General features: G+C 42.7%; 1 protein-coding gene across 4 annotated transcripts in view; it reads left to right on the top strand.

Moving 5' to 3' along the window:
* Positions 1 to 27,082, top strand: part of ENTPD4 (ectonucleoside triphosphate diphosphohydrolase 4) — a 54,765-nt gene that overhangs the window by 1,239 nt on the left and 26,444 nt on the right. For 3 of the 4 annotated variants that reach the window (XM_030201816.1, XM_030201814.1, XM_030201815.1), the window contains exons 2-6: positions 450 to 560; positions 7,202 to 7,399; positions 10,463 to 10,668; positions 26,089 to 26,239; positions 26,655 to 26,758. In XM_030201816.1, coding sequence (XP_030057676.1) covers positions 553 to 560; positions 7,202 to 7,399; positions 10,463 to 10,668; positions 26,089 to 26,239; positions 26,655 to 26,758 — 667 coding nt within the window. In that variant the 5' untranslated portion in view covers positions 450 to 552. The remainder of the gene's footprint in view (positions 1 to 449; positions 561 to 7,201; positions 7,400 to 10,462; positions 10,669 to 26,088; positions 26,240 to 26,654; positions 26,759 to 27,082) is intronic. The other variant, XM_030201817.1, reaches the window with a different exon arrangement.

Genomic DNA, 27,082 nt, shown 5'->3' with positions numbered 1-27,082 from the left:
CAAATTTCACTCTCTTTCTCACCTTTCGAAGTTGTATAGAACTTCATTGTTGTTTGCACTATCTGTGATTGTGTGAAAAGACAAAAAAACTTTAACTAGCAAAACCAGTAGCAATAAACTGGGTGTCACAGACATGAGCAGCCTGACAGTTTCCTTTACACAAGAAATTTTACCACCAGAAATATACTAGAAGGTTTTAACTTATAATTTGAGTAGTTTAGAATGTTAAGTTTTATGATATAGTATACTTCAATTTTGTGTCATATTTGAAATATAGCATATGTTTTCATTGTCTTAGACAGAGTATAAATGTATTATAAACAGTTTTTCCATACTCAAAAAAAATGTATAATGGTAACTGAATTAAAATAGTTTTATCTTAATTTAAGTTCAGTTGAACAGTCATGTACTAGCCTGTTTTTATTTTTTTTGTTTTGTTGGGGATTTAGGAACAATGCCTGTATGCAGAATTCAGGCGTTCAGCACATTTCTAAAGATTGACTGAAATATTTTTTCCATCAGTGTCTCTTCTAGTAACAGAGTTTCTTAGTAATGGGACGGTGAGTAAACCTTTACAGTTCAGTACCTAACGCACAGTACTTACATTCATAAAGTATGCTAGCAATGTACAGCTCACCTTTCTTTCTTTCTCTCTCTTCCCCCCCCCCCCCCCCCCAAATTCCTCAGTTTTATTTTCAATCTTTACTAGACACAGCAGTCTTTTGTTAGTTGTTAATTATTTAAAGAACTGGTTGCAGGAATGTTTGGATAGACATACAGTGGGGGAAATAAGTATTTGATCCCTTGCTGATTTTGTAAGTTTGCCCACTGACAAAGACATGAGCAGCCCATAATTGAAGGGTAGGTTATTGGTAACAGTGAGAGATAGCACATCACAAATTAAATCCGGAAAATCACATTGTGGAAAGTATATGAATTTATTTGCATTCTGCAGAGGGAAATAAGTATTTGATCCCCCACCAACCAGTAAGAGATCTGGCCCCTACAGACCAGGTAGATGCTCCAAATCAACTCGTTACCTGCATGACAGACAGCTGTTGGTAATGGTCACCTGTATGAAAGACACCTGTCCACAGACTCAGTGAATCAGTCAGACTCTAACCTCTACAAAATGGCCAAGAGCAAGGAGCTGTCTAAGGATGTCAGGGACAAGATCATACACCTGCACAAGGCTGGAATGGGCTACAAAACCATCAGTAAGACGCTGGGCGAGAAGGAGACAACTGTTGGTGCCATAGTAAGAAAATGGAAGAAGTACAAAATGACTGTCAATCGACAAAGATCTGGGGCTCCATGCAAAATCTCACCTCGTGGGGTATCCTTGATCATGAGGAAGGTTAGAAATCAGCCTACAACTACAAGGGGGGAACTTGTCAATGATCTCAAGGCAGCTGGGACCACTGTCACCACGAAAACCATTGGTAACACATTACGACATAACGGATTGCAATCCTGCAGTGCCCGCAAGGTCCCCCTGCTCCGGAAGGCACATGTGACGGCCCGTCTGAAGTTTGCCAGTGAACACCTGGATGATGCCGAGAGTGATTGGGAGAAGGTGCTGTGGTCAGATGAGACCAAAATTGAGCTCTTTGGCATGAACTCAACTCGCCGTGTTTGGAGGAAGAGAAATGCTGCCTATGACCCAAAGAACACCGTCCCCACTGTCAAGCATGGAGGTGGAAATGTTATGTTTTGGGGGTGTTTCTCTGCTAAGGGCACAGGACTACTTCACCGCATCAATGGGAGAATGGATGGGGCCATGTACCGTACAATTCTGAGTGACAACCTCCTTCCCTCTGCCAGGGCCTTAAAAATGGGTCGTGGCTGGGTCTTCCAGCACGACAATGACCCAAAACATACAGCCAAGGCAACAAAGGAGTGGCTCAGGAAGAAGCACATTAGGGTCATGGAGTGGCCTAGCCAGTCACCAGACCTTAATCCCATTGAAAACTTATGGAGGGAGCTGAAGCTGCGAGTTGCCAAGCGACAGCCCAGAACTCTTAATGATTTAGAGATGATCTGCAAAGAGGAGTGGACCAAAATTCCTCCTGACATGTGTGCATACCTCATCATCAACTACAGAAGACGTCTGACCGCTGTGCTTGCCAACAAGGGTTTTGCCACCAAGTATTAGGTCTTGTTTGCCAGAGGGATTAAATACTTATTTCCCTCTGCAGAATGCAAATAAATTCATATACTTTCCACAATGTGATTTTCCGGATTTAATTAGTGATGTGCTATCTCTCACTGTTACCAATAACCTACCCTTCAATTATGGGCTGCTCATGTCTTTGTCAGTGGGCAAACTTACAAAATCAGCAAGGGATCAAATACTTATTTCCCCCACTGTACTTCCTGGAGCTTAGAGAAACAGGCTTCCGTGGCCAAAGTGTGCATGTGACATTTTTTTCATATATTTTTCATTTATTGCACTTATAAGCCACATATAGGGCTCCTTTTACAAAAGTGATTCCCTTGCGGCAAATGTGATAAATTTCATAAGAATTGAATGAGTTTCATAGCATTTGCTGAGCTGGGAATCACTACTGCAGCTTTGTAAAAGGAGCCCATTTACATATGTAATGGGAGAGGGGAGGTAATATGAGTTACCGTTAAACTCAGGTTAACGGTAAAATATCCCACCTTATGTAGTAACTAGGTCTTTGTCATAAAGCATATGTGGACAGACTTAAAGATCTCAGGGGTCCTTTTACTAAGGTGCGCTGAAAAATGGCCTGCGGTAGTGTGGGTGCAAGTTTTGGGCGGACGCAGAATCATTTTTCAGTGCACCTGTAAACCCCCCCCCCTTTTTTTTTTTTTAAAGTTTTGCCGAAAATAGATGTGCTCCAAAATCAAAATTGCTGCGTGTCCATTTTGGGTCTGAGACCTTACCGCCAAACATAGATCTAGTGGTAAAGTCTCACGCGGTAACGACCTACGCGTGCCAAATGCCAATTGGCGCACGTCCGATACGTGTGGCAGAAAATAAAAATTATTTTTCGGACGCATTCCAAAAATAAAATTACTGCAAGAGCCACACGGTAACCGTGTGGTAACTCCATTGTGGCATGTGTTGGGCGTGCATAGTCGCTTACTTGACTTAGTAAAAGGGCCCCCTCAGTATGTATGCTTCGGAGGAAAGACAGGAGAATGGAGATATGATTGATATTTAAATTTCTATGTGGCTTAAATGCACAGGAGGCGAGTCTCAAATGAAAGGAGCCTCTGGAATAAGGGGGCATAGGATGAAGGTGAAACCTGAGGAAATACTTCTTCACAGAAAGGGTGGTGAGTTAGTGGAACAGACTCCTGGTGTGGGTGGTGGAGACGAAAACTGTATCTGAAGAAAGCTTGGGAGAGGTACATAGGATCTCTAAGAGAGTGAAAGGGAGAGTAGAAACGCTAACACACCTTGGTAAACATACCTCTAAGTGGCGGAAAGTGCCCCCATGGTAATTTTTAAAAATGGCCACCTGCTGATGACAACATTACCACATAGCTGTTAATGCAAAAAAAAAAAAGTTTTTTTTTTTTTTTTTAAATCCATTTTTATGGCCGTGGTAAAAGTGGCCTTAGCGTGTGGGAAAGACCTACATAAGGGTACGCTAAGGCCACTTTTTACTACAGCTTAGTGAAAGGACCCCTAAAATAGCTTGTTTGCTGAAGAATGATGATTCATGCAAGAAACCTGATGTGGCCATATTTCACGTATAGTGGCTGCATCAGGGTTCATATGTGGACAAATCACATGAATTATTGCTATATGAAAAAAAGAATGTAGTGGCTTCTCCAAAATGAAATATCCACTAAAGCACCAAACTGCTGTTTGGATCACATTTAGGTTCTAAGAACAATTCTCCACACTGCCAAGATAAATGAAATGTGGCCATGTCGAGTTTATTGCATGATGAATCATTGTTCTTCAATGAACAAGTTTTTTCTTTAGTGACTTTGGGATCCTGTTACTTAGGAAATTGGAAGGCTGGGCATCCAAATGGGAGATTAAATTTAATGTGGACAAATGCAATGTGATGCACATTGGGAAGAATAATGCAAATCATAGTTACCTGATACTAGGGTCCACGGTAGGAGTCAGCACCCAAAAAAAAGATCTATGTGTCTTTGTTGACAATATGCTCAAATGTTTTGCTCAGTGTGTGGTGGCAGCCAAAAAAGCAAACAGGATGCTAGGAAGCCCAGCATCCTGTTTCCAACAGTGGCCAATCCAGATCACAAATACCTGGCAAGAGCCCAAAAAAGTACAAAACATTTTATACTGCTTATTCCAGAAATAGTGGATTTTCCCCAAGTCCATTTAATAACGGTCTATGAATATTACTCCTGAGTCTGCCCCCCTTCACCTTTACTCATGTCCTCTAGTTCTACCATCTTCCCGTCTCTGGAAAAGGTTTGTTTGTGAATTAGTACCTTTCAAATATTTGAACGTCTATATCATGTCACCCCTGTTTCTCCGTTCCTCCAAGGTATATGTTTGCTTGTTAAAATACTACCATGTTTTATCATCATGTTACCCAAAATCCTTCTGCTATTACTAAATGTATACTTTCTCATGTATTCTCATTATTCATGATGTATTGTAAGCCACATTGAGCCTGCAAAGAGGTGGGAAAATGTGGGATACAAATGCAACAAATAAATAAATTATTAGGAAAGGGATGGAATATAAGACCAAGAATATTATAGTGCCTCTGTGTCTTTCCATGTTAAGACTGTTACAAGAAATGATTTACTTGGGGAAAAGAGCTCTAGAGCACTCGCTACTGTTTATAATTTAAGAGCAGGTGCTGTATTTATAAGTTTTAGGATATTAATTTCTCCACCAATCACCAAAGGTGATAATTGCAATAGATTAAATTAAGTATATATAAAAGATACCATATACTCAGAACACAAAGAGACCGTATTTTTAGCTTCAAAAAGGTTGATTTAATATACAATTGCACACGAGAGGTAGGTTTTAAGAGATCATTACAGATAATCTGTGTTTAAGTAAGGCAAGGTAGCAGGTCTAGATCAAAAGTTATGTTACTTACAAGTCCTTGTTACATAGTATGAACAGCATGAAGTAAGTACATGTTCAGGACAGGAGGGCTTCTGCAGTGAGTGGATCTGAGTTGCTTGCAGTTGAAGAGAATCTCAATCTTGGGGAAACAGCTTTTGCTTTTATATCTTGCAAGCTGCAGGAGGATATGATCACAGAGTCCCAGCACCTGCTTCCTGGTTTGCACTGGATAACTTGCGTAGCATTATGGTATCTTGGTCTCATGTCTTATGACATCACAAGACTTGCTGTCTTGATCTTGCTGACAAATGGTCTTTTGATGTAAAAAGGCTTCCTGCTCAGTCTCTGGAGCAGATACACATTACAAGTCCTTCCTTCCTGCACATGTCTGAAAGCTGATGGGAGGGGCAGGTATACCTTTGACAATCAAATGTCTTGTTTATGGTTTCCCCTCTGAAGTCTTTGTTATCAATAGCTGGAGTTATGCTTTCTCCAGACTATCTGTCTGCTGGTGGAGATGTCTATGTGATTCTTCAAGTATCCACCTTAGTCATGCTTTTGTTCAGTCTTTTTAGGTGGGAGAGTTTTATTTCTCTTTGAAGCACAATACCCTTTTGTCTCTTAAATGTCTTTTAAATGTTTTTTTAATGTTCCCCAAAGGGAGAGGGAAGAGGGCTTTTGGAATGAAAGCCAGTTCTGCTGCAGTGTCAAATATATATATTTTTAAAAGCTGCACAAATATATTGGTGTATATATATGTATCTGATCCAACACAACATCATGCTACACATTAAATTCTGATGATTGGCTTATACCATAACAAGACCTCATCTTGAGTATTGCGTTCAATTCTGGTCGCTGTATCTCAAAAAAGATATACATTAAATTCTGATGATTGGCTTATACCATAACAAGACCTCATCTTGAGTATTGCGTTCAATTCTGGTCGCTGTATCTCAAAAAACATATAGTAGAATTAGAAAAAGTTCAAAGGAGCAGCCAGAATGATAAAGGGGATGGAACTCCTTTCATATGAGGAAGGCTGAAGAGGTTAGGACTCTTCACCTTGGAAAAGGGACAGCTGAGGGGGAGATATGATCGATGGCTAGAGAATCCTGAATGGTGTAATACAGGTGAAAATTAATCAATATTTTTACTCTTTCAAAAAGAGCAAAGACCAGGGGACAATTGAGGGCCCTTTTACAAAGGTGTGTAAGGGCCTATTCCTGTCCAGCACACGCCAAATTGGCATTACCGCCCAGCTACAGCGTGCCCTGGGCAGTAATTCTGAATTTGGCATACACTGAAAACATGTGGTAGAAAACACGTGCTACCACCTGGACGGTACGCATGCAGTGTATGTCCACCCGGCAGTGGACGTGCGCTGCATGCGTACCGCCCAGGTGGTAACACATGAGACCTTATCGCTAAGTCGGTGGGAGGCAGTAAGGTCTTAGGCTGCCGCATGTCCATTTTCCTGTCCCTTAAAAAAAAAAGACCCTTTTTCCAGGACGCGGCAAAAACTGGCCCGGTGTGCATCCAAAAGACACATTCATACTGCCGCAGCCACTTTTTGCCATGGCTTAGTAAAAGTGCTCCTCATTGAAGTTACATGGTTCTACTTTTAAAACAAATAGAAGGGAATACTTTTTTCACTCAATGAACAGTTAAGCTCTGGAACTCGTTGCCAGGGGATGTGGTAACGGTGGTTGGTGTATCTGGGGTTAAAAAAGGGTTTGTTAAGTTCCTGAAAGAAAAGTCCATAGTCTGCTACTGAGACAGACATGGGGAACCACTGCTTCTGTTGGCTGCTAATTGAGTTTCTGCCAGGTATTTGTGACCTGAATTGACCACTGTTGGAAACAGGATACTGAGCTAGATGGACCATTGGTCTGACCTAATATGGCTGTTCTTATGCGCTAATGATTAGTGCGCACCAAATGCTGTGCAGCCCATTGTGTACCTGTGGGCTGCTTGGCACTTATCGCACACTAATTTGTTAGCGCAGTATAGTAAAAGGACCCCTTTGTGTATTGGTGCAGTTCTTTGCTTGCATGCTGTATGGAACCAGGCCCTGTCTCGCTCTCTTTTTTATGGGCCTACATTAGCAAATTGTTCATATATAAATACTAAGTTCCCCTCCTTTCTGAATTTCAGAATTAGTATCTCCTGCCTCTTTCCTGCCTCCTGGCACTTCAGTCTGTCCTTGGCAGGTTGCCCTCGAGTATTGAACACAACTGTAAAACAAATTATCCTTATTGGGATTATTGCTGCTGCTTTTTTTCTGCTGTTCTACTCTCTCATCGTCATACGAAATAAATATGAACTGTCATTCAGAGAGAGAAAATATCACAGGTGAGTTTGCAATAGCAGCTTGTGAAATGGAATTTAAATACTGATACTATTGTCATATATTGCTGCTCTATGAGTATGTGAGAGTTGGATTTGGAGTTAATAATTGGAGTTGTACCAAATAGTGTATTCTGCTATTTGTCCAAATTCATATAATGGGCATCGAGCTTTAACATAACATAATAAAAGAAGCAGTGTGAAATCAGAGATCAAGTGTTTATTTCAGCAGAGGTTTTAGCACAGTAAAGCCCTGGATTATTCATATTCGAATTGAAATCACAATTCAGCTGAATACGAATAATATATTTAGGGCACTATTTGGGGTCAATTCAAATGCAAATATTTGGTACAGCCCTTTTAGTAACTAAAAGGCCCTTTTACTAGTGCTTATTTTGCACTAACAGACATTAGTGTGCGCTAAGTGCCATGTGGCCCATAAGTAAATCTTAATAAAATAAATAAATAAATCCTAATAAATATGAAATAGGATGTGCAGCATTTAGCGCAAGCTAATGTCTGTTAGTGTGCGCTGAGCTTTAGTAAAAGGGCCCTAAATCTGTCTCATGTTTCCCAAAATTAATGAGTCCTTTTACAAAGGCACGCTAGTGTTTTAGCGTATGCCAAAAATAAGCACGCGCTAAACAGTCTCCCATATATTTCTATGGGCATCTCTAGCGTTTAGCGCGCCCTAAACCCACTAGCATATAATTATTATTACTGTTTTTTTTAGAGGCTGCATACTTAATATGTATAGTTGATTTTAGGGTTAAGATAAGTTGCATAAGAAAAATCTTAATGGATTAGTAATTTTAGACACCGAGGAGGCCTATGCGGAAAGTGCAGGAAGAACCCGTTTTGTGAAGGCGAAACAGGGCCTGTGCACCTTTTATACAATAGCTATACCGAGCTACCCCAGCTAGTTGACAGATTTACATGTGCATTTTAAAACCTTGCATATTTCATAAAATACTTGCATACAGCTCAATTCTGTCCTTGCTTCGCCACCCTTGAAATACTTGCACTAATAAATCTGCAATCTTGGGGTGCATATTTATGGTCCTCTTTTATCAAGCTGTGTGGCAGTGCCGACGGAGCCCATTCAGAGTGAATGGGCTTTGTCTGCATTACTGCATCGGGAGCAGCTAGTGTGACTTGATAAGAGGCCTTACATTTTTATATATGGCTGCATAGTTCTGTAAAAACAGCTTTCCGCTTGTAAAACAGGCTCTACACATGGAAAAGCTTTCATAAAATTATGCCCAGAATGAGTTACTCTTTCTTTTTATTTTGTTATAAGGTTTGTCTCTTTCTGCATTTGCTCCATGGTTGCCATAATTTCAATGTACATTTCATTGACTTTGTTTTTAAGGAATTTGTTTTCTGATTTTAACAAGGGCTTACTGTTGTGATATGCATTTTTCCAAAAATGAGCCTCTTACAATGAAGTACACAGAACTCTGCTTCAAACACTGCTTTGCTACCAAGGTGGGGTTCTGCTTTCTTGGACTGTATTTTATCAGCTGTTAGCATGTCTTACTGTTCTGATGAGCCAAATCTGAGCTGGGATACCACCAGTAGTGTGTTTTTAACTTGCCATGAGGCACCTAAGAATCATAAACTGAGTACAAATGTACATTTTTGCTTTCATTTTAAAACTTTGTCTGGGTTCAGATCCCTTTAGCGTTCAGTTAGATTTGGGGGGAGGGAAATATAGGGATAGGGGGAAAAATTTGGAGGTGGTCTGTTGGGTAATTGGTTGTTGGGGTAGGAGGCTATAAGAAATAAGGGGGCCCTTTTACTAAGTTGCATAAGGCCCAACGCGTGCCAAAATGGAGTTACCACCCAGCTACTGCGTGGCTCTTGCGGTATTTTTATTTTTGGCACATATCCAAAAAATAATATTTTCGGTCCCGCGTATCGGAAGTGTGCCAAGTGGCATTTGGTGCACGTAGGTCATTACTGTCCGGTTACCACATGAGACTTTACTGCTAGTCAATGGCTGGCGGTAAGGTCGCAGGCCCAAAATGGACGCGCGGCAATTTTGATTTTGCCGCGCATCCATTTTTGGCAAAAATTTTAAAAGGGGGCTTTTTTACAGGCACACCGAAAAAAAGGATCGGCACGCACCCAAAACCGCGCCAACACTACCACAGGCCATTTTTCAGTGCACCTTCGTAAAAGGACCCAAGGCTTCTTGCCTAAGTTCATGATTAGGTTAAGGGGATCATTAAATATAAAACACACAGAATACTTTTTTAAAAGGAAAGAACATGTTTATTTTCAAGTTTGACCATGTATCAACTATGCATAATGTTAACATGTTCTTTGTTTTGTTTATATTACTAAAATAAATTTCAACTAAAACTTTTTGTCCTGGTGTAACAATCCAACTACTATTCTGCTGTATGAGTTTAGAGGCAGGGGGTATATTGGCCAAAGAAATAATTTGATTGACGAACCAATCCTTGGTACAAGTTTATTTGTGCAGTGTCTGTGGCTGATCTTCAGATCACAGTATAGTAAAAGCCAGAGAAATCATTTTGAAGAGTTTTGCTCCTGAATGGTATAAAACATGTAAAAGTGAATCTTTTTTTAACTCATTTATATAAGTGCAAAGACTAGGGGACATTCAATTAAGTTACATGGAAATACTTTTAAAACAAATTGAAGGAAATGGCTCTGGAACGCGTTGCCAGAGGATGTGGTAACAGGTGGTTAGCGTATCTGGGTTTCAAAAAGGTTTGGACAAGTTCCTGGAGGAAAAAGTCCATAGTCTGTTAGTGACATGGGAGAAGCCACTGTTTGCCCTGGGATTGGTAGCATGGAACATTGCTGGTATTTGGGTTTCTGCCAGGTAGTTGTGACCTGGATTGGCCACTGTTGGAAGCAGGATATTAGGCTAGATGGACCATTGGCCTGACTCAGTATGGCTACTCTTATGTTTTCCGTTAAATCAAACATCATTTTTTGCCATGTGTTGTAAATGATGCACAGATTTTGAAATGACTTTGCCACCTGGCAAAGAGATGGCATCTAAAGGTCAAAAGTTGCTTTTTAAACCACCAGGTACCTTGCACGAGTAACTGATATGGAGGCCACCGATACCAGCAACCCCAACCTGAATTACGGTATTGTGGTGGACTGTGGCAGTAGTGGCTCTCGAATCTTTGTCTACTGCTGGCCAAAACACAATGGAAACCCACATGACCTGCTGGACATCAAACAAATGAGAGACCAGAACAGTAATGCAGTGGTTATGAAAATTAAACCAGGTATGACATGAGAATAATTGTAATGATTGTGAAGCTGTTTATATGCCTCTCCATATTAGAAATGATTCTGCTTTCATTGTTTCATAAGGATTTGCACTAAATAGCATGCTGTAACGCTGTTAGCATGACATTTATTAAGTTACCATGCTACCCCCCCCCCCCCCCACAAAGCCTTGCTAGCAGCTGCCTGTGCAGTAAATGCCGACCCAGCCCATTCACAAATCTGACAACAAAATTATTTTTTAAATTTAAGACAACTATGGACAATTTGCTCTTTCAGTATCCAAAGTTTTAAACTACTGTACAGTCAATTTTGCTTTCTCATTTAGATTACTGTAATACCTTATATTGTGAGGTTACAGTTAAATTACAGAAAATAACTACAATTACTTCAGAATACTTCTACAAGAATAATTTTTACACTAGGAAGATTTGAGAGGGCATCTTCTTTATTGAAGAGGCTGTACTGGCTTCCAGTAAAATCGAGAATAGAATTTAAAATAGCTTGTTTAATTTTTAAGTCCCTATATGGGCAATGCTTTAAAAGGTTTATTCAAAGTCTTAAAATTCTTAAAACACGTTACTACTTGCTGTTTGTAGAAATTGAAATTAGATTATCCATCTGTTAAAAATATCCGTTTGAAACAATGAGGGAATGAAAATAATGGAATTATCTTCCTTAATGGATAAGGCAAATAATTCTTATCATTCCTTTCAGAAAGACTTAAAAACATATTTGTTTTCTGATATAGTATTGTGATATTTGATTATAATTCTCCTCTGTTGGAAGACTTCTTGTTATGTAATCTGCATTGAATCCGAAAGAAACCTTACGGAATAGATTAAAATAGAATAGAACTAGTAAAAAAGGCCCGTTTCTGAAAGAAATGAAACGGGCGCTAGCAAGGTTTTCCTCGGAGTGTGTATGTTTGACAGAGTGTGTTTGACAGTGAATGTGCAAGTGTGTGTGTGTGACAGAGAGTGAGAGTCTCCTCTGTCCCCTGCCCCCCTCCAGCCACTCAGCGATGCTTCTCTCTCCCCTGCTCCCCCTCCAGGCACCCAGCGATTCACCTCTGTCCCCTGACCCCCCTGTAGCCACCCTTCGAGTCTCCTCTCTACTACTACTACTACTATTTAGCATTTTTATAGCGCTACAAAGCGTACGCAGCGCTCTCTCCCCTGCCCCCCCCTCCAGGCACCCAGCGATTCTCCTCTCTCCCCTGCCCCCCCTCTCCAGCCACCCAGCGAGTCTCCTCTCTCCCCTGCCCCCCCCCCCCAGGCACCCACCGATTCTCCGTCGCTCCTTTGAAAGCCCTGCCCATCTGTAACTTCCCTTCGAGTTCGTTCCCTGTGAGTCCCGCCTTCTGACGTTATTTCCTCTTTCTGCGAGGGCAGGACTCTGAGGGAACGAACTGGAAGGGAAGGCTACAGACGGGCAGGGCTTTCAAAGGAGCGACGGAGAATCGGTAGGTGCCTGGAGGGGGGGCAGGAGTGAGAGGAGAATCTCCACCATGGGTTTGTGTTGTGTGGCAATGACGGTCCGGGCAGGCGGGTTTGGGCGTTCATTGGGTCCTCGTTCTTGTGGCGTTGCAGACAGTGAGAGCCAATGAAACGCTGAATGACAGACTTACAAACCGTACACTGCCACAGAGTCAGCTTCAGAACGTTGGAGGTGCTTTTTATTATGTAGGATTGTCTCTCCTGGAGTCTGTGTGGGGCTAAATCTTAAATATTTCTCTGGAAGCTTGGATACAGCAGGAAAACTGTACAGAAAAAGACATAAGAAAACAGTGATTTTTTTGTAACTGTGTTATTCTCCTAAGGATGCCTTTTTAGCACAATTTGTGTTTGCACTTTTCATATTTTTATCTATGCATTTATTTAAATGAATTAAACCCTATAGAAGCATATTCTACACTGACAGCAGGAACAGGTCTGGCTAGTCTGCCCAGTTTCTTTGCTAATGCAGTGCCTTTTCACGTGACAATAACTCTACTGAGATCTTGGACATGACGGGAACTTAGGTAGCATACAACAGATCAACCAGACTAAGATTTGTGAAATGTGGCATTGTGCTCTCTGTACCAAAAATGCTCAGAAACCTACACCAACCAAAAATGCCCAAGTGTAAATTTCATTTTATGTGATGATGTGCTCGATTTGAAGAAAAATGAAATTTACATTTGGATATTTTGGGGTATTATAGGAATTACACTTGCAAACCTTAAGTAGATGAAGTTTTTATAAACACCCTGATCTTTTGGGTTTTGATGGAGAAGTACTTATATCTTTGTAAGTTATATTTACCAGTACTTTAGATCCAGAACAAATAATTTAAAGCCTAATATCAGAATCAAAGGTTTGGTGTACTGACTCCACAGCCCTGGTAATGAGAGGGGTCTTTGATCATATATGGTGAGGCTGTTCAGATATTACTGGACTGACCTCTAAAGAACAATTCTATTAATGACTGCGGTACATCTTACATTACAATGTGCCATTTGTGTGCTTGGTGGGGGAGGGACTGGTGCAAATCCAAAAGCTTATCCAGTTCTCCTGCAAGCAATATAATAATTCAGTTAAGAGATGGAAGGACAGTTCGGAACCCCCCCCCCCCCCCCCCCAGTTCAAACTCCCCTCTCTTCAGATTAGGGTAGTTGGACAAAGCCTCGGACATATGTGATATAACATACAACTTACAAGAAAAGGAGCATAGCTTTCAGCAGCTGTAGTCTTCTGCTGCCAATACATGAAGATTTAAGTACCCTAAGAACCTGAAGAATCAGGCTATGATTTGAGCCCTTTGACAATGTGGGGATTGAGGACGGGGGAGGAGGCTTATGTTTAAGTTAGAAAATGTTTACAGCTGATGTGTCCAGATATACTAACATGTTGCGTCTGTGACCTGTATCATTATACTTTGTATTTTCTGGACATTTTGAGTGGAATAATTACAAATTAAAAAAAAGAAAAATTCAGATTGAGAAATTTAGACTTGGCTATTTTGAGGTTTATTGTCTTCTGTGTCACCTCCTTGTCTTTACTTCACAGCCAGGTATCGGAAACTATAGTACCTAACCATCCATGGTGAAGGTGCATGTTCCCCAGTTTGATAGATGTGGTTGTAAAATGTATTGGGCCAAAAAGGCAGGCTTTAGTTAAAAAGAAGAATGGATGAAGTTCCAGACTTCAGTACTTGTGCGTTGAACAAAAGGATTCTAGTTGACTTTTCAGCATTGAATTGTGCTCACCTGTTGAAAAGCATTTTAAAAGTGTTATGTTACCATTGTAAATTTTAGCATCAATCATAATTTAGAATTATAAGTTTGAGACGTGTATTCACATTAATCATACTTGTTTGGCTTTTTTCAAATTTATTTTTGAAACATTTATTTCAGCAGCCTCTGTGCAAATGGTCCTTTTACAGAGTAAATGCAGCGTTCTGTAAGTTGCTCCTCATGGTTGGCTTGCAAAGTGGAATCCCTCCTCCATTTTGCTGACTGGGTTTAAGGATTTTACTGACAAGATAAATAGGTTGAGCCTTTGGATCTCCCATAAAGGAATATGCGGAAGATCAGGTGAAACCACACAAAAATCACTGACTTTGCCGTCAGTTAAAAGAGAGTACGCAGGTATGCCTTTCTGCTAATTGTTATAAATGAGGTGTTTTCAGATGGAATTCCTCCATTTTCTGAAGCCTGACCTACGTATTGCAGGAGGGACATGTGGAGAGAGTGATTATTCCTAGGGCAGGTTAGTTGTCAGAAGAGGCTGATCAGGTTCTCTTTTAAAACAGTGGCCAGCTCTCATTTAGAATTGAATTTTATCAGAAACCTATCAGGCATCAAAGCTGCATGTATTTAATTCCTCGAGTTTTTGTGTGTGCTGTTTTGCTCTGTTCCTTTTTCCATAATGTGTTCAGGAAGATGGTTGAATGAAGTTGGCGTGGACAGTCTTCTATAATGACACAACAAAACATCTCATTTACATAGCATAAAGGCATACCTGTTACCTCTCCCTGAAATGGAAATGGTTCCCTGGGACTGAAAAAGGGTAATTGTCCAAAGAGGAGTGTGGTAGCATGGATTAGCAGCTGACTGCAGGACCTCACAAAAGGTTGCAGGTAGATTAGAAGTCAAAAATTTACGCAAGGAAAATAACCAGACCTGTTTCCTCAAAGGCTTGGTACTTCTACTAAAGTCTCTTCAAGCACAGTCACAGTTTCAGTAGTCTGTCCCTGATGTGGCTCCATAGTTCAGTAGCCAAGGAATAATTGGTCTACCTTTGGAAGTCTTCAATTACCTCTCGCACAATCCCTGGAGGCATAGACTTGAAGCTTCTTAAAGTATAGGGTGTAAGCATCTGAGCTAAGGTCATTCCTCTTCCTGGAACTCCTCAGGTACTGCAGCCAAGCCGGAATACCCTGGGAGGATCCTTGTTCCCTGTCCTGTTCTGCCAGAAGGTTTTAACTTCCTGCTCTTTGCTTAAGCTCTGCACCCCTGGAGCTGTTTCCTGCCTTAAGGTTGCTCAGTTTCAGCCTTGGTGGGGGAGCATCCTTAAAGAAACCCTGCCTTGTACCACCCACTCCCTCACAAAGAGGTTGGAAATTAGAGGTGGGTTATCTTTCCTCAGTGATGGGAAAAATTGCATCTCTGTTGAAGGAAAGGATAGTGAACTGTCTTCAGTCTAGTGTATTGCAGAATCCAAAACAGGATGATTTTACAGGTAGCTTGTGTCAAATGAATCTGGTTGACTTTGGCTGACTAGAGAATTACATCAAGGACATATGTTTAGTATAATTTACTTGAATTTCCGCAAAGCTTTTGATATTTTCCTGCATAGGAGGCTCATTGTGAGCAATACTGAGGAACAGTTAAAGGGAAACATTTCTTCTTACAGGTGAAATTAAGAGTTGCAAGAATGGACATTCTTGAAGTAGTAGCTAGAATGAGAATGATTGAGGAGTGGTTAAATATTTGTACATTTGGGGGTGCAGGAAGCCAAAAGAGACATAGGGGTATGAGAAGCTGATGTGCACCGACCAGGAGAAAGGTAAGACAGTTCCTAGAGGCAGAGAAATGCTAAGCTGCGTAGAGAGGCATAACAGCAAAAACTAATAGATAGTGATAATGCTGCTGTACAGGTTTAGTGAAGCCCTACTTAAAGGGTTCTGGAGGTCATATCTCAGAAAGGATAGAGAGGCTGTAGGTCAGTGCTTCCCAATCCTTTTGTGCCCGTGACCCCCTGATTGCAACCAATTGAAATTGTGTGACCCCCTTAGAGATATAGAATAATGATAAACCTGTGGAGAGCCCACCAGGTCGTGACCCCAAAAGCAGGTTTTGTGACTTTATTTGGGTCCTGACCCACAGTTTAGGAAGCTCTTCTTCTCTAGGTGGTCCAAAGAAAGATGACCAGAATGCAAACGCCATATGAGATGACACTTGATATCACCTACTACGATATTTTTAGGGCCTCAAGTAAAGACTGAAATGGCTGATCCAGTGTGCTTGGTAAGGTGGTTAAGGTTGTAACTTCAGCTCTATACAGGCTTCTCCTGCCTGCCTGCCCCCCCCACCCCCCGGCTATCATTTTAGGGTTGCAGTTACCACTTCTTGCAAGCTACCTCGCCTTCCCCCTCTATACCTTTTGTACAGACACCTGTGTATTTTGCCCCCATTAGAGCTGCAACTGGGGTTCAGAGGGAGGACATACATATATTTCAGAATATAGTTGTATAAGGAAGGAAGACTGTTGAACAAAAGGTCATGATATGAAGCTCCAAGCGGGTCAACTCGGAAACAAAGCTTTGTAAACAATTTTTTCTTGGAAAAGGGTTGAAAACCTGGAATGGCTTCCTACAGGAAGGTGGAGGGAACAAACCAGTAACGCAATTCAAAGGGGAATTCCTAGTGGCAAGAGGATGATAATGAAGCACTGGGGTGGCCCTCTCAGAGCAGCGGTTCAGTAGAAAACAGCAGTAAAAGGACTGAATTAGCACCTTTTTGGAAGCACGAGGTAAGCTGACTGCAATGGCAGCGACAAACGGGGAACGTCTTAGTCTGGATGTGCTGTTTTGTCTGTCATTTACTGTGCTAACCTGACCTCAGTAATACCATCCAGTCTGCTGGCGGGGCAGAAAAAAGCTGTAAATCTTTACTACATTCTAGTCATGTCTTGCTGAGATTTAGGGGTTCATAATCAAAAGAAAAAAAGGTGCAAAAAAAATGGAATAAGGAGCAGATAGATGTGTTTCTCATATTTAAACCATAGAAGTTTGATATTTGCTGAAAGAAAAAAAATGTTTTGAGAGTGGATGTATTGTGGGCTTGAGATGGGTGGTGTTATGTAGGGTTTTTTGTGTGTGTGTGTGATAACGGGTAGGAAAGCGATTTCCTTGTGCCAGAACGAAAAACATAATAATTTAGACCTGCTTTAAAAGTGACTAGCTTTAAGACCAAACTTGTCTTTGGACCCATTTGTGATTTTGCTGAGTTGGAAAATGAAGAGGTGGAATTGTAGGCTTGTGAAAAAGAGTGGAGAATTGCTGAAAGAATCGCTGGAAGAAAAAAAAATGTTTTGAGTGGATATATTGTGGGCTTGAGATGGGTGGTGTTATGTGATGTACGTTGTTTTTTTATTTTTTTTTTGTGATAACAGGTTGGAAAGCAATTTCCTTGTGCCAGAATGAAAAACATCCTAATTTAGACATGCTTTAAAAGTGACTAGCTTAAGACCAAACTTGTCTTTGGACCCATTTGTGATTTTGCTGAGTTGGAAAATGAAGAGGTAGAATTGTAGGCTTGTGAAAAAGAGTAGAGAATTGCTGAGTGGTCTGGTACCTTTGCTTGTTTGCCCCAGTCTGAACCTTTTGGACTCTTATATTCCTGCGTTGCCTCCTCTGTGTTTCACCACCTCATGTCCTTGCCCACACCCATCCCTTGAACTGTACCTCACCCCCACACCTCCCGTTTCAAACTCCTTACCCATTTGTCTTCTGTTTCTCATTGTTCCTCTTTTTGTCCACTTCCAGTCTGTCACTGTGCCTTGTGTCGCTGCTGTTTGTGTGAGGACTGTGTGCTGGTGCAGGGAGAGACTGTGTTGCTGCTGCTGCTGCTGTTTTTTTGACGACTGCTTACTGCTGCTGGGAAAGTGAATGCTGGGTGCTGGGTCTTACTGTGTGTAATAGGTGGAGGAGTGACAGTGGTGTTACTGGGCTTAGTGGGATGCATCTGTGGTGGTAGGACTCCTACACATCAATCTTGGATGCGCTGAATGCTGTTGTGGCTGACGGTTTGCTGAATGTGGATGAGAGCTTGGAGGGGAGACCCAGGAGGAGATACCCCTATCCCAGAATATTTAGGCCCAGGACCTGCTTCATAGATCTCACTGACCAGCAATGTCTTACTAGGTAACACTTTGATAGGGCTGCCATACAACACCTGTGTCAGCAGCTAAACCCTTCCTCTAGGCCACAACATGCAGAAATAATCCAGTGCCAGTCCACCTTAAGGTCATTGCCTCGCCTTTTTTGCCACTGACATTTTAGTCAGTGCTAGCAGTCAATGCAGGCCTCACCCAGCCTGCCATCTCTAAACTGTCTTGCCCAGTTCCTCAATGGCTTCCTCAGCCTTAGCTCACACTATATTACCTTCCCCACTACCGCCCAGGCCCTCCAGAATAGCATGGCTCAGTTCTGTGCTGTAGACCATTTCCCCTCAGTCATTGGCAGCATCAGCTGCACACACGTCGCAATCGAGGGCTGCCCCCCCCCCCCCCCCCCCCCCGGGCCCTTGAGACCTATAGGAATAGAAAAATCATATCACTCCACGAACATGCAGGTTGTGTGTGATGCCCAGGGGGAGATTGTGGACGTGTGTACTTGCTACCTGGGATCCACCCATGATACATATATTCTGCAGCATTCTGGAATTTACCACAGGTTTGACTAAGGGAGATTGGGGCCAGCTGGCTCCTAGATAAGCAGTACTGGGATTTCCAACCCCCATACCCACTTACCTCCCTTAAGTCAACACCCTCCCTCCCCTCAAGATACCCCCTGAACACACACCCATGGCCTGCACTCCACAAGGTCCACATACAAATAGACACCTTTGTCTGTGATTCCTTCTCCCCCCACTGGTGATGGAGGCTAACCCCAGCAAACCTGGCTAATGACTCCAACATCCACCCCCAAAATGAGGTGGAGGAGGATTATAACGAGCCATAAGACCACCCGTGTCATTGTTGAGCGCAGCTTTGGCCAGCTCAAAAACAGATTCAGATGTCTCGACTTCTCCTGGGAGAGGGAGGCTCCTCTACATTCTTTGAAATGATAGCCAAGATATTCATGGCCTGTTGCATGCTGCAGAACTTCGCACCACAAAGAAAACTGCCCCAGCCAGAGGACACAGCAGCAGCAGCTAGAACAAGAGGAGGATGAACCCCTGCCCACAGAGCTAACCAGGGACCATACCAACTTGGGGGTCTGTGGCAGACAGACTTATACAGACCAATTTTCAGTACATTATTTATTTGTGCTCATCATTGTATCCCTCCCCTACTCTCCCCTCCCTCCAGCATACACCACCACATCATGGTAATTAGTTGGCTCACAGCCCTATATCATCCTCTACATCCCTTCTGGGGGTCACTTCTACCCATCCCTCTAGCTTCTGGGGGTGGTTCAGGCCTTGAAGGAGTGCAGATAGTATCTGGGTCCTCCCCTGTGGGGCTGCCACTGCCCTCAGAACGGCTAGTAGACACAGCTGCTGTTGCTGAAGCTGGCCCTTTGGAAATCTGGTCGCCTGGTTGGCTCTGTGACTGAGCTGCTGCTGAGCCCAGAACCCAGCAAAGCAGTGTATGATGGCCCTGAGAGACCTGGCCTCAAGGTTGACCCACTGACCTGGGGTCAGGTTGAGTCCCATCGGCCAGTGCTTGGATGGCGTTTGCTTCTCCGCAGCTGAGGTTATTGCTGTGATGCTGATGATGGTGTGAGCATTGATGCCACTTGCCGCTGGTGTGGAGGGTGGTGCCGCTGGAATGGTGACCTCCCCAGTTTCACTGGGGGGATTAGACACCTTCTGAGTGGGCAGTGTGCTAAACAAAGCCTGAGTGTAATTGTGGAGATCTTGATGGATCCCCAGAAGCTACAGACACATATTGTGCCTAGCATCTCAGCTCTTCTGCATGGTACGCAGCATCTGCAGGCAGTCCTCTTGGGCTTGGAGCCTTTGCTGCTGAACCTGCACAACCTCATGCAGCAGCTGTAGCTTCTGGCACCGGTAGTTAGTCAGCTGTACATTTTGTGCCAGGAATATGTTGGCCAACCACACAACCTGCTGCCTGTGGCGGGAGGGTCCCTAAAGGGGGAGGTGGCTTATCAGCATGGTATCCTCAGCACCTGGGAAACTGACTCTTACGCTCTCCATTCTGTCCCCACAGCATCAGGCAGCTGAACCCTGGGAGCCAAGAGCCAGCTCAAGTCCCCATTTGCCACTCTCCTACCCTTCCCCTTCTGGTAGGGAAATGACCTGAGATCTCATCTGCTCCTTGTTTCTGCTAACAAAGGACTTCTTGCTTTTTGCAGGGCCTGATTGCTGACAAGATATAGCACAGGCACTGGTCAGCAGCAGCAGCAGCACAAAGGGGTTGCAGTCACTGGAACTGGGTCTGTGTACCATGTGCTGCTCAGGGCTGAGGTTCACAGGGTCCACATCCGGCAGCTTTTTTCCAGTTTTGTGCTTCACATCCCTCTTCAGCTGGCTTGTGTTTTTTTGGCCAGTCCTCCATATCTCCATTTGTGTAGTAAACTTGATTAAGCTTGGGGCATATGGCTACTTATTCCTAGTATTGAGGTTTACAATGTCCAGTATCGTGTACTTGTATCCCTGTCCTGGCCCTCATGTTCAGTAGACCTTGAGGTTGCTGCTAGGGTCATGCAGGACCTGCTTGATTGCCACCTGCCGTCTGGGGTTTCTGTTGCCTCTGGGGGGGGGGGGGGGCCTCACCTCTTCCAGTGGGAGGGTCATGCGCTTGTTTGGGGAGGGGGGTAGTGTGCTGGGCAAGGCCTTAGTGTGCACACTATGCATAGACTACTCCCCTGCCCTCTGGGTTGCTGAACACAGTGTAAACTCTAGTCTGTGCAATGATAAAAGAAACCTACCGGTTGGTACCACATTGGTAGCTAGTGCAAGACAACATACCTTTAGTTAGATTAGCTGTATGCAGTCTGCCAAGTGGGTGTGAGTCTGCAGGGTGGAGGGACATACATGGTAATACTTAAGGTGGGCCAAATGTGGCCAACATTAGTAGCTGCTGCCCCCTTCCTGGGGGTGGCAGTGCTAAGGTCTACCTTTTTTCGTTGTCAAGAGACACCTGTGATTGGAACTTGGCTCCAGCATAAAGTTGGACTGGGGACCCAGCATGCTGGTTTCCATAAATGCTTGAGCCATCCTGCTCCATTAACTCCAACATGTCCCACAGACCAGATATCTGTTGCTTGCTTGGTATAAGATTATGTAGAGATATTGTGAATCCCTAGGCGACAGAATGGCTACAGAGTGCAATGGTGATTATAGATGGGCAGTCAGACCTATACTGTGACCCACAGTACTGTTTCTCTGAACTGTTTTGTCTTCTCATGCCCAAGTTGCTGTAGCTACATATGGGGAGAATGGTATTAGTTAGTTCAGCTGGCCACCCTCCCCCCATCTCTCCAGAGGGACATTGGCTGGGCTCAGCCTGCACATGTCTCTCAGACAGATTCCTTGGGCATCTCTTCACCACCTGATTGACTGGGGTGCTCCTATGACCTTTCAGGAGAATAACTGGCCCAAGGTCTCATCTCTGGAAAGGCCCTACTCACAGATGCCCTACAGCCATGAACTGGGAGAAGGGACTGGACAGGGAGACTGCAGTCATGAGTGCTCTTCCCCCCTTCAGTACCTGACACCTGTGTCAGGTACTGGAGTGGGCAATGTAAGTTTAAAGGCTATTGCTGGCTGTGGCAGCCCATAACATACGAATAGCCATACGGGATACATGGACCAATGGTCCATGTATCCCAGTATCCTGTTTCCAACAGTGGCCAATACCTGGCAGAAACCTAAATAGTAGCAACATTCCATGCTACCAATTCCAGGGCAAGCAGTGGCTTACCCATGTCTTTCTCAATTGAAGACTATGGATTTTCCTCCATGAACTTGTCCAAACCTTTTTTAAACCCAGGTATGCTAACTGCCGTTACCATATCCTCCGGCAACGAGTTCCAGAGCTTGTTGAGTGAAAAAATATTTTCTCTATTTGTTGTAAAAGTATTTCCATGTAACTTCATTGAGTGTCCCCTGTTCTTTTGTACTTGTTGAAAGAGTAAAAAATAATTTCACTTCTACTACCAGTCACCTTATTTCTAACGCCTCTTACCTATCTATATGTTAACCATCTCTCTGATCTCATGTACAACTTTCTTTAAATTAGTCACCCTACTTTCTAACTCTTCTTACTCTCTTAATTACTTATATGTTCCATCTTTGCTTATACTCCTCGTAGTATACTATGCCTACTTTATATTGTTATTTGAATGTTTTTGCTGTTGTAATTGCCTGTTGCTCATGCTTGACTTATTCTTACTATACACCGCCTTGAGTAAATTCCTTCAAAAAGATGGTAAATAAATCCTAATAAATAAAATACTAGTTCTGCACGACTCGGGATTTTGTATACCTCGGTCATATCTCCCCTCAGCAGTCTGTTTTCCAACCTCTTTAGCCGTTCATCATATGAGAGGAGATCCATCCCATTTATCATTTTGGTCATTCTTCTTTGAACCTTTTCTAATTCCGCTGTGTCTTTTTTAAGTTACGATGACCAGAACTGAACACAGTACTCTAGGTGAGGTCGCACCATGGAACGTTACAGAGGCAAATTCTCTATCACCCCTTTTCTAGCTATTGGAGGCATGGCATAATGGTTTCGGGTGCGGTGTGGGATCCTGGGGGTGGCAGGTTCAAGTCCCACTGGACCTTCTTGTGATGCAGGGCACAATGGATCCCTCTCCATTGGGCAATTCTCTAGTTGTGCACTTGTCATTAAGGAGGAGCTGCTCTGAATGTGTATACTGAGGGCCCTTTGGACACCTCTCTCCCTTGTCTCCCTCCCCACCCCTCGTTCTACAGTCTCCCTTTCCCAGGGTATGCCTAATAGTATTTAAACCACAGCAGTTGTCAGCATTGCGTATTACAGAGAAAGTTCACATTTTTTAGAGAGTGGCACTATAAACCTTTGTTTGCAAATAACTGTGAACATTGTATTTGTGACAAAAATAAAATATCAAACTGTGTAACAAAAAATAGATCCATGGCCTTCATTCTGGCTTACGCTGCTTCTCACGGAGCATCCTCAGCTCTATGAGGATGTGCGCCAGTATCTTACATAGGTCTCCCAGCTCCTGCTGCACGTTTTTGCGCAAAGCTGTGACTTGGTGCAGGAGCTGGCCTCGGGTAGCTGTAAGGGTGGGCTCAGCGACAGGCATGACGGCCGTTTCCAGAGGTGGGTGGTTTGCAGTTGAGATCGACACATCCTACATGGCTTGCATCTGGCTCTCAGTGGGCAGGGACGGGCAGCTGGGGGATGCTGGTTGTTATCTGGGAGACATCTCTGATCCATAGCACCAATGAGATGACATCAAAGGGAAACCCGGAGCCACTGATGTGATATCTGTTTGTTCACTTACTGAGGGTTGTCTCCTACTGGCATGCAAGATGGGTCCAGGCACTGACTGGAGAGGTAGCATACCTCTGCTCTGTTGCGTGTTGAGACCATTGTTACAGCTGTTGTTGGACATGTGGGGGTGTGCACACACCTACGCCTATGTGGCCTACAGCTGGATGGGAGATGGCAGGGGGACCCTGTTTGATCCTTCTGGCCACTTTGGGAGGGATCTGCCACCAGGGGATGGGTCTGAGAGGGGGAGGGGGTCTTTTTGACAGGGAGGTTGGGAGGAGGGAGAGATTGAGGACTGCCCATTGTTTCAGTTCCACCCAAAACTGCACAGGCATTTTGAGCTGTAACTAGAGGAGTGTGGTAGCCGTGTTAGTCCACTCTTAAGGTTATCAATAGAAATCAAACAAAATAAAACATGGAAAAGAAAATAAGATGATACCTTTTTTATTGGACATAACTTAATACATTTCTTGATTATCTTTCGAAGGTTGCCCTTCTTCGTCAGATCGGAAATAAGCAAATGTGCTAGCTGACAGTGTATATAAGTGAAAACATTCAAGCATTATTAAGACAGTCTGACAGGGTGGGAGGATGGGGGTGGGTAGGAGGTATGCATGGGGACAACAAAGCATATCATTGATATTCTAACAGGATGGGTGTGGATAGGTGAGGGGTGGGGTGATCAACAGAGACATACAGCTTTATGGTTTATAATGGGCTAGGAACCCCAGATCCTTGTTAAGTCCTTTCTGTTGGGTGTTAAAATATTCAATCATTCTGACTTCAAAGGTCTTACGTTCTTGTATGGTTTTAAAGTTACCTTTCAGTATTCTCACTGTGAAATCACTGGTACAGTGTCCTGGTTCTGTGAAGTGCTGACTGCATCCTTCAAACAGGCTACAACCCCAAAATAATCTCCAAGAATATTGCCTCCTCCCTCAAAACACCCAGGGGGAATCTGCTACAGTACAAGGAGAAAAAATCCACAGACAGAATCCCCCTTGTAGTGACATACAATCCAGAGCTGGAAAAACTGAGGAAAATCATAAGAGATCTACAACCTATACTCCAGGAGGATGAATTACTGAAAGAGATATTCCCATCCCCACCAGTACTGGCCTTCCGACAGCCACCAAACTTAAAACACAAGCTAATCAGAAGTAAATTTCCATCACAGACTGAAAAGGAACAGAAGGGCACACGTCCCTGTAATTTATCCAGTTGCAAACTATTACAAAATATTTCACAGGACCCCACAGTTATCCACAAAGGAAAGATATTCAACATAAAGGGATCTTTCACTTGCTCATCTTCCAATGTGGTATATATCATTCAGTGTAAAAAATGTAACGAAGGATGCTATATTGGAGAAACAGGCCAGATGCTTAAGACAAGATTCAATTTACATAGACATCACATGAACAATACAGCCAGTAGGGCCCCCACCCCGGTGGGACAGTACTTCACAGAACCAGGACACTACCAGTGATTTCACAGTGAGAATACTGAAAGGTAACTTTAAAACCATACAAGAACGTAAGACCTTTGAAGTCAGAATGATTGAATATTTTAACACCCAACAGAAAGGACTTAACAAGGATCTGGGGTTCCTAGCCCATTATAAACCATAAAGCTGTATGTCTCTGTTGATCACCCCACCCCTCACCTATCCACACCCATCCTGTTAGAATATCAATGATATGCTTTGATGTCCCCATGCATACCTCCTACCCACCCCCATTCTCCCACCCTGTCAGACTGTCATAGTAATGCTTGAATGTTTTCACTTATATACACTGTCAGCTAGCACATTTGCTTATTTCCGATCTGACGAAGAAGGGAACCTTCAAAAGCTAATCAAGAAATGTATTAAGTTATGTCCAATAAAAAAGGTATCATCTTATTTTCTTTTCCATGTTTTATTTTGTTTGATTTCTATTGATAACCTTGAGCTGTAACTGAAACAAGGTTGAACATGGATTTCAGACTGATTTTTGACACCGAGACTGAAATTCGGTCAGTCTCTAATTTTGGGATTTGCCTACTTTGGATCCTGGGTTTTTGCATTTTATTAGTCAAGTAATTTAATTGATGTAAACCACACTGAACCCTGGAAAAAGGGATTTTAGCGGTATATAAGACCTACTTTGAATTGAATTGAATGTACGCACATGGAGCGAACATGCAGCTATTGCTGCTGATGTTTTCTTGACACACGGACCAATACCAGCGTTGCACGTGTTGCATAGTGTATTTCCAATTGGTGGAGACGTTTATCTCAAAACATCTGATGTTTGCAGTGCTTCCTTTTTTTGTGTGCATTTTCAAATATCGGAACACGTTTATTTCTTTCATTATGGACTTGCATTTTTAAACATTTTCTGGTAAACATTTTTTTTCTGCAATTTGAGCATCCTGTCGAAAATGCCCCTATTAATGTCATCCTAATTCCTCTTTTATTTTTTAATAAAAGGATATATACTCTTCAGTGTACCTGGCCTGCAGAACTAGAACACTTACTGCTTCTCTTGTTCAGCTAGTTACATGTGCTAGAATTTGGCCTTGAGACTTGAATTTCAGGAGAAAGCATATGGATAGTGTTCAAAGCATATTATAATTATACAAGCTTATGCCCTTAAAGGAAACCCAACTTGTGCCAGAAAATCTGAGTAACTATCAACTACTTTGTTTTTCTAGGCATCTCAGAATTTGCAACCAATTCAGAAAAGGCCAGTGACTACATATTTCCACTTCTGAAGTTTGCAGCAGAACATATCCCCCGTGAAAAACACAAAGAAACTCCCCTTTATATTCTCTGCACTGCAGGGTTGAGAATTTTGCCTGAAAGGTATGTATATATGTGTGCATGGGTTTTGCAATTATATTTGTATTATATACCTTGTTGTAAATATTTCAAATCCACAATTTCGGGAATAACTTGTATAAAATGTTTGTACGTTTGGGTAGCTTGCCAGGTGCCCTTGACCTGGATTGGCCACTCTCGGGGACAGGATGCTGGGCTCGATGGACCTTTGGTCTTTTCCCAGTATGGCATTACTTATGTACTTATGGGTTTGAAGGTAATATTATCTTGGAAGAGAAAAGGTTTAGGTGCTCGTTTTCAAAGCACATAGACTTACAAAGTTGCATATGCTACTGCGTAACTTTGTAAGTCTGTGCTTTGAAAATGAGCCTTTTGTAAATGAGAGTATCGGACTTGAGTTGCTTGCTATAAGTGGCTTAATACTTGCTCATTTTTACAGCCAGCAGATAGCAATACTAGAAGATCTGCGCACGGATATTCCAGTCCACTTTGATTTTCTGTTCTCAGACTCCCATGCTGAGGTTATTTCAGGAAAGCAAGAAGGTAGGTGGAGTGTGTGTCAACATTTGAGCTTTCAGCTATGTGGAACTCTGCCATTACTGCTTTCTTAATCAAAAACTGTATCCAGGAAGAATGCCTAAGGAAATAGGGCCTGGTGAGGAGCACAATCTAACATTTTCCCACTTTGTGATGTTAATCAAAGACCTGGTGTACCATAATTGCACTAAAATATACTGTGTACTGATCAGAGGCCAGAAGAGCAGCATGCTTTGATAATAAGCTTTGCCCTTTACTTAGCTGTATATTTTTTGACACAGAAATGAGTCTTATACTGTTTTAACGCCATCAGGCAGCATTTGATTTTGG

This window comes from Microcaecilia unicolor, chromosome 4 (genome assembly GCF_901765095.1).
Source record: "Microcaecilia unicolor chromosome 4, aMicUni1.1, whole genome shotgun sequence".
Taxonomy (NCBI): Eukaryota; Metazoa; Chordata; class Amphibia; order Gymnophiona; family Siphonopidae; genus Microcaecilia; species Microcaecilia unicolor.
The sequence above is the reverse complement of the archived record's forward strand: the minus strand, read 5'-3'. Positions and strand labels throughout refer to the sequence as shown.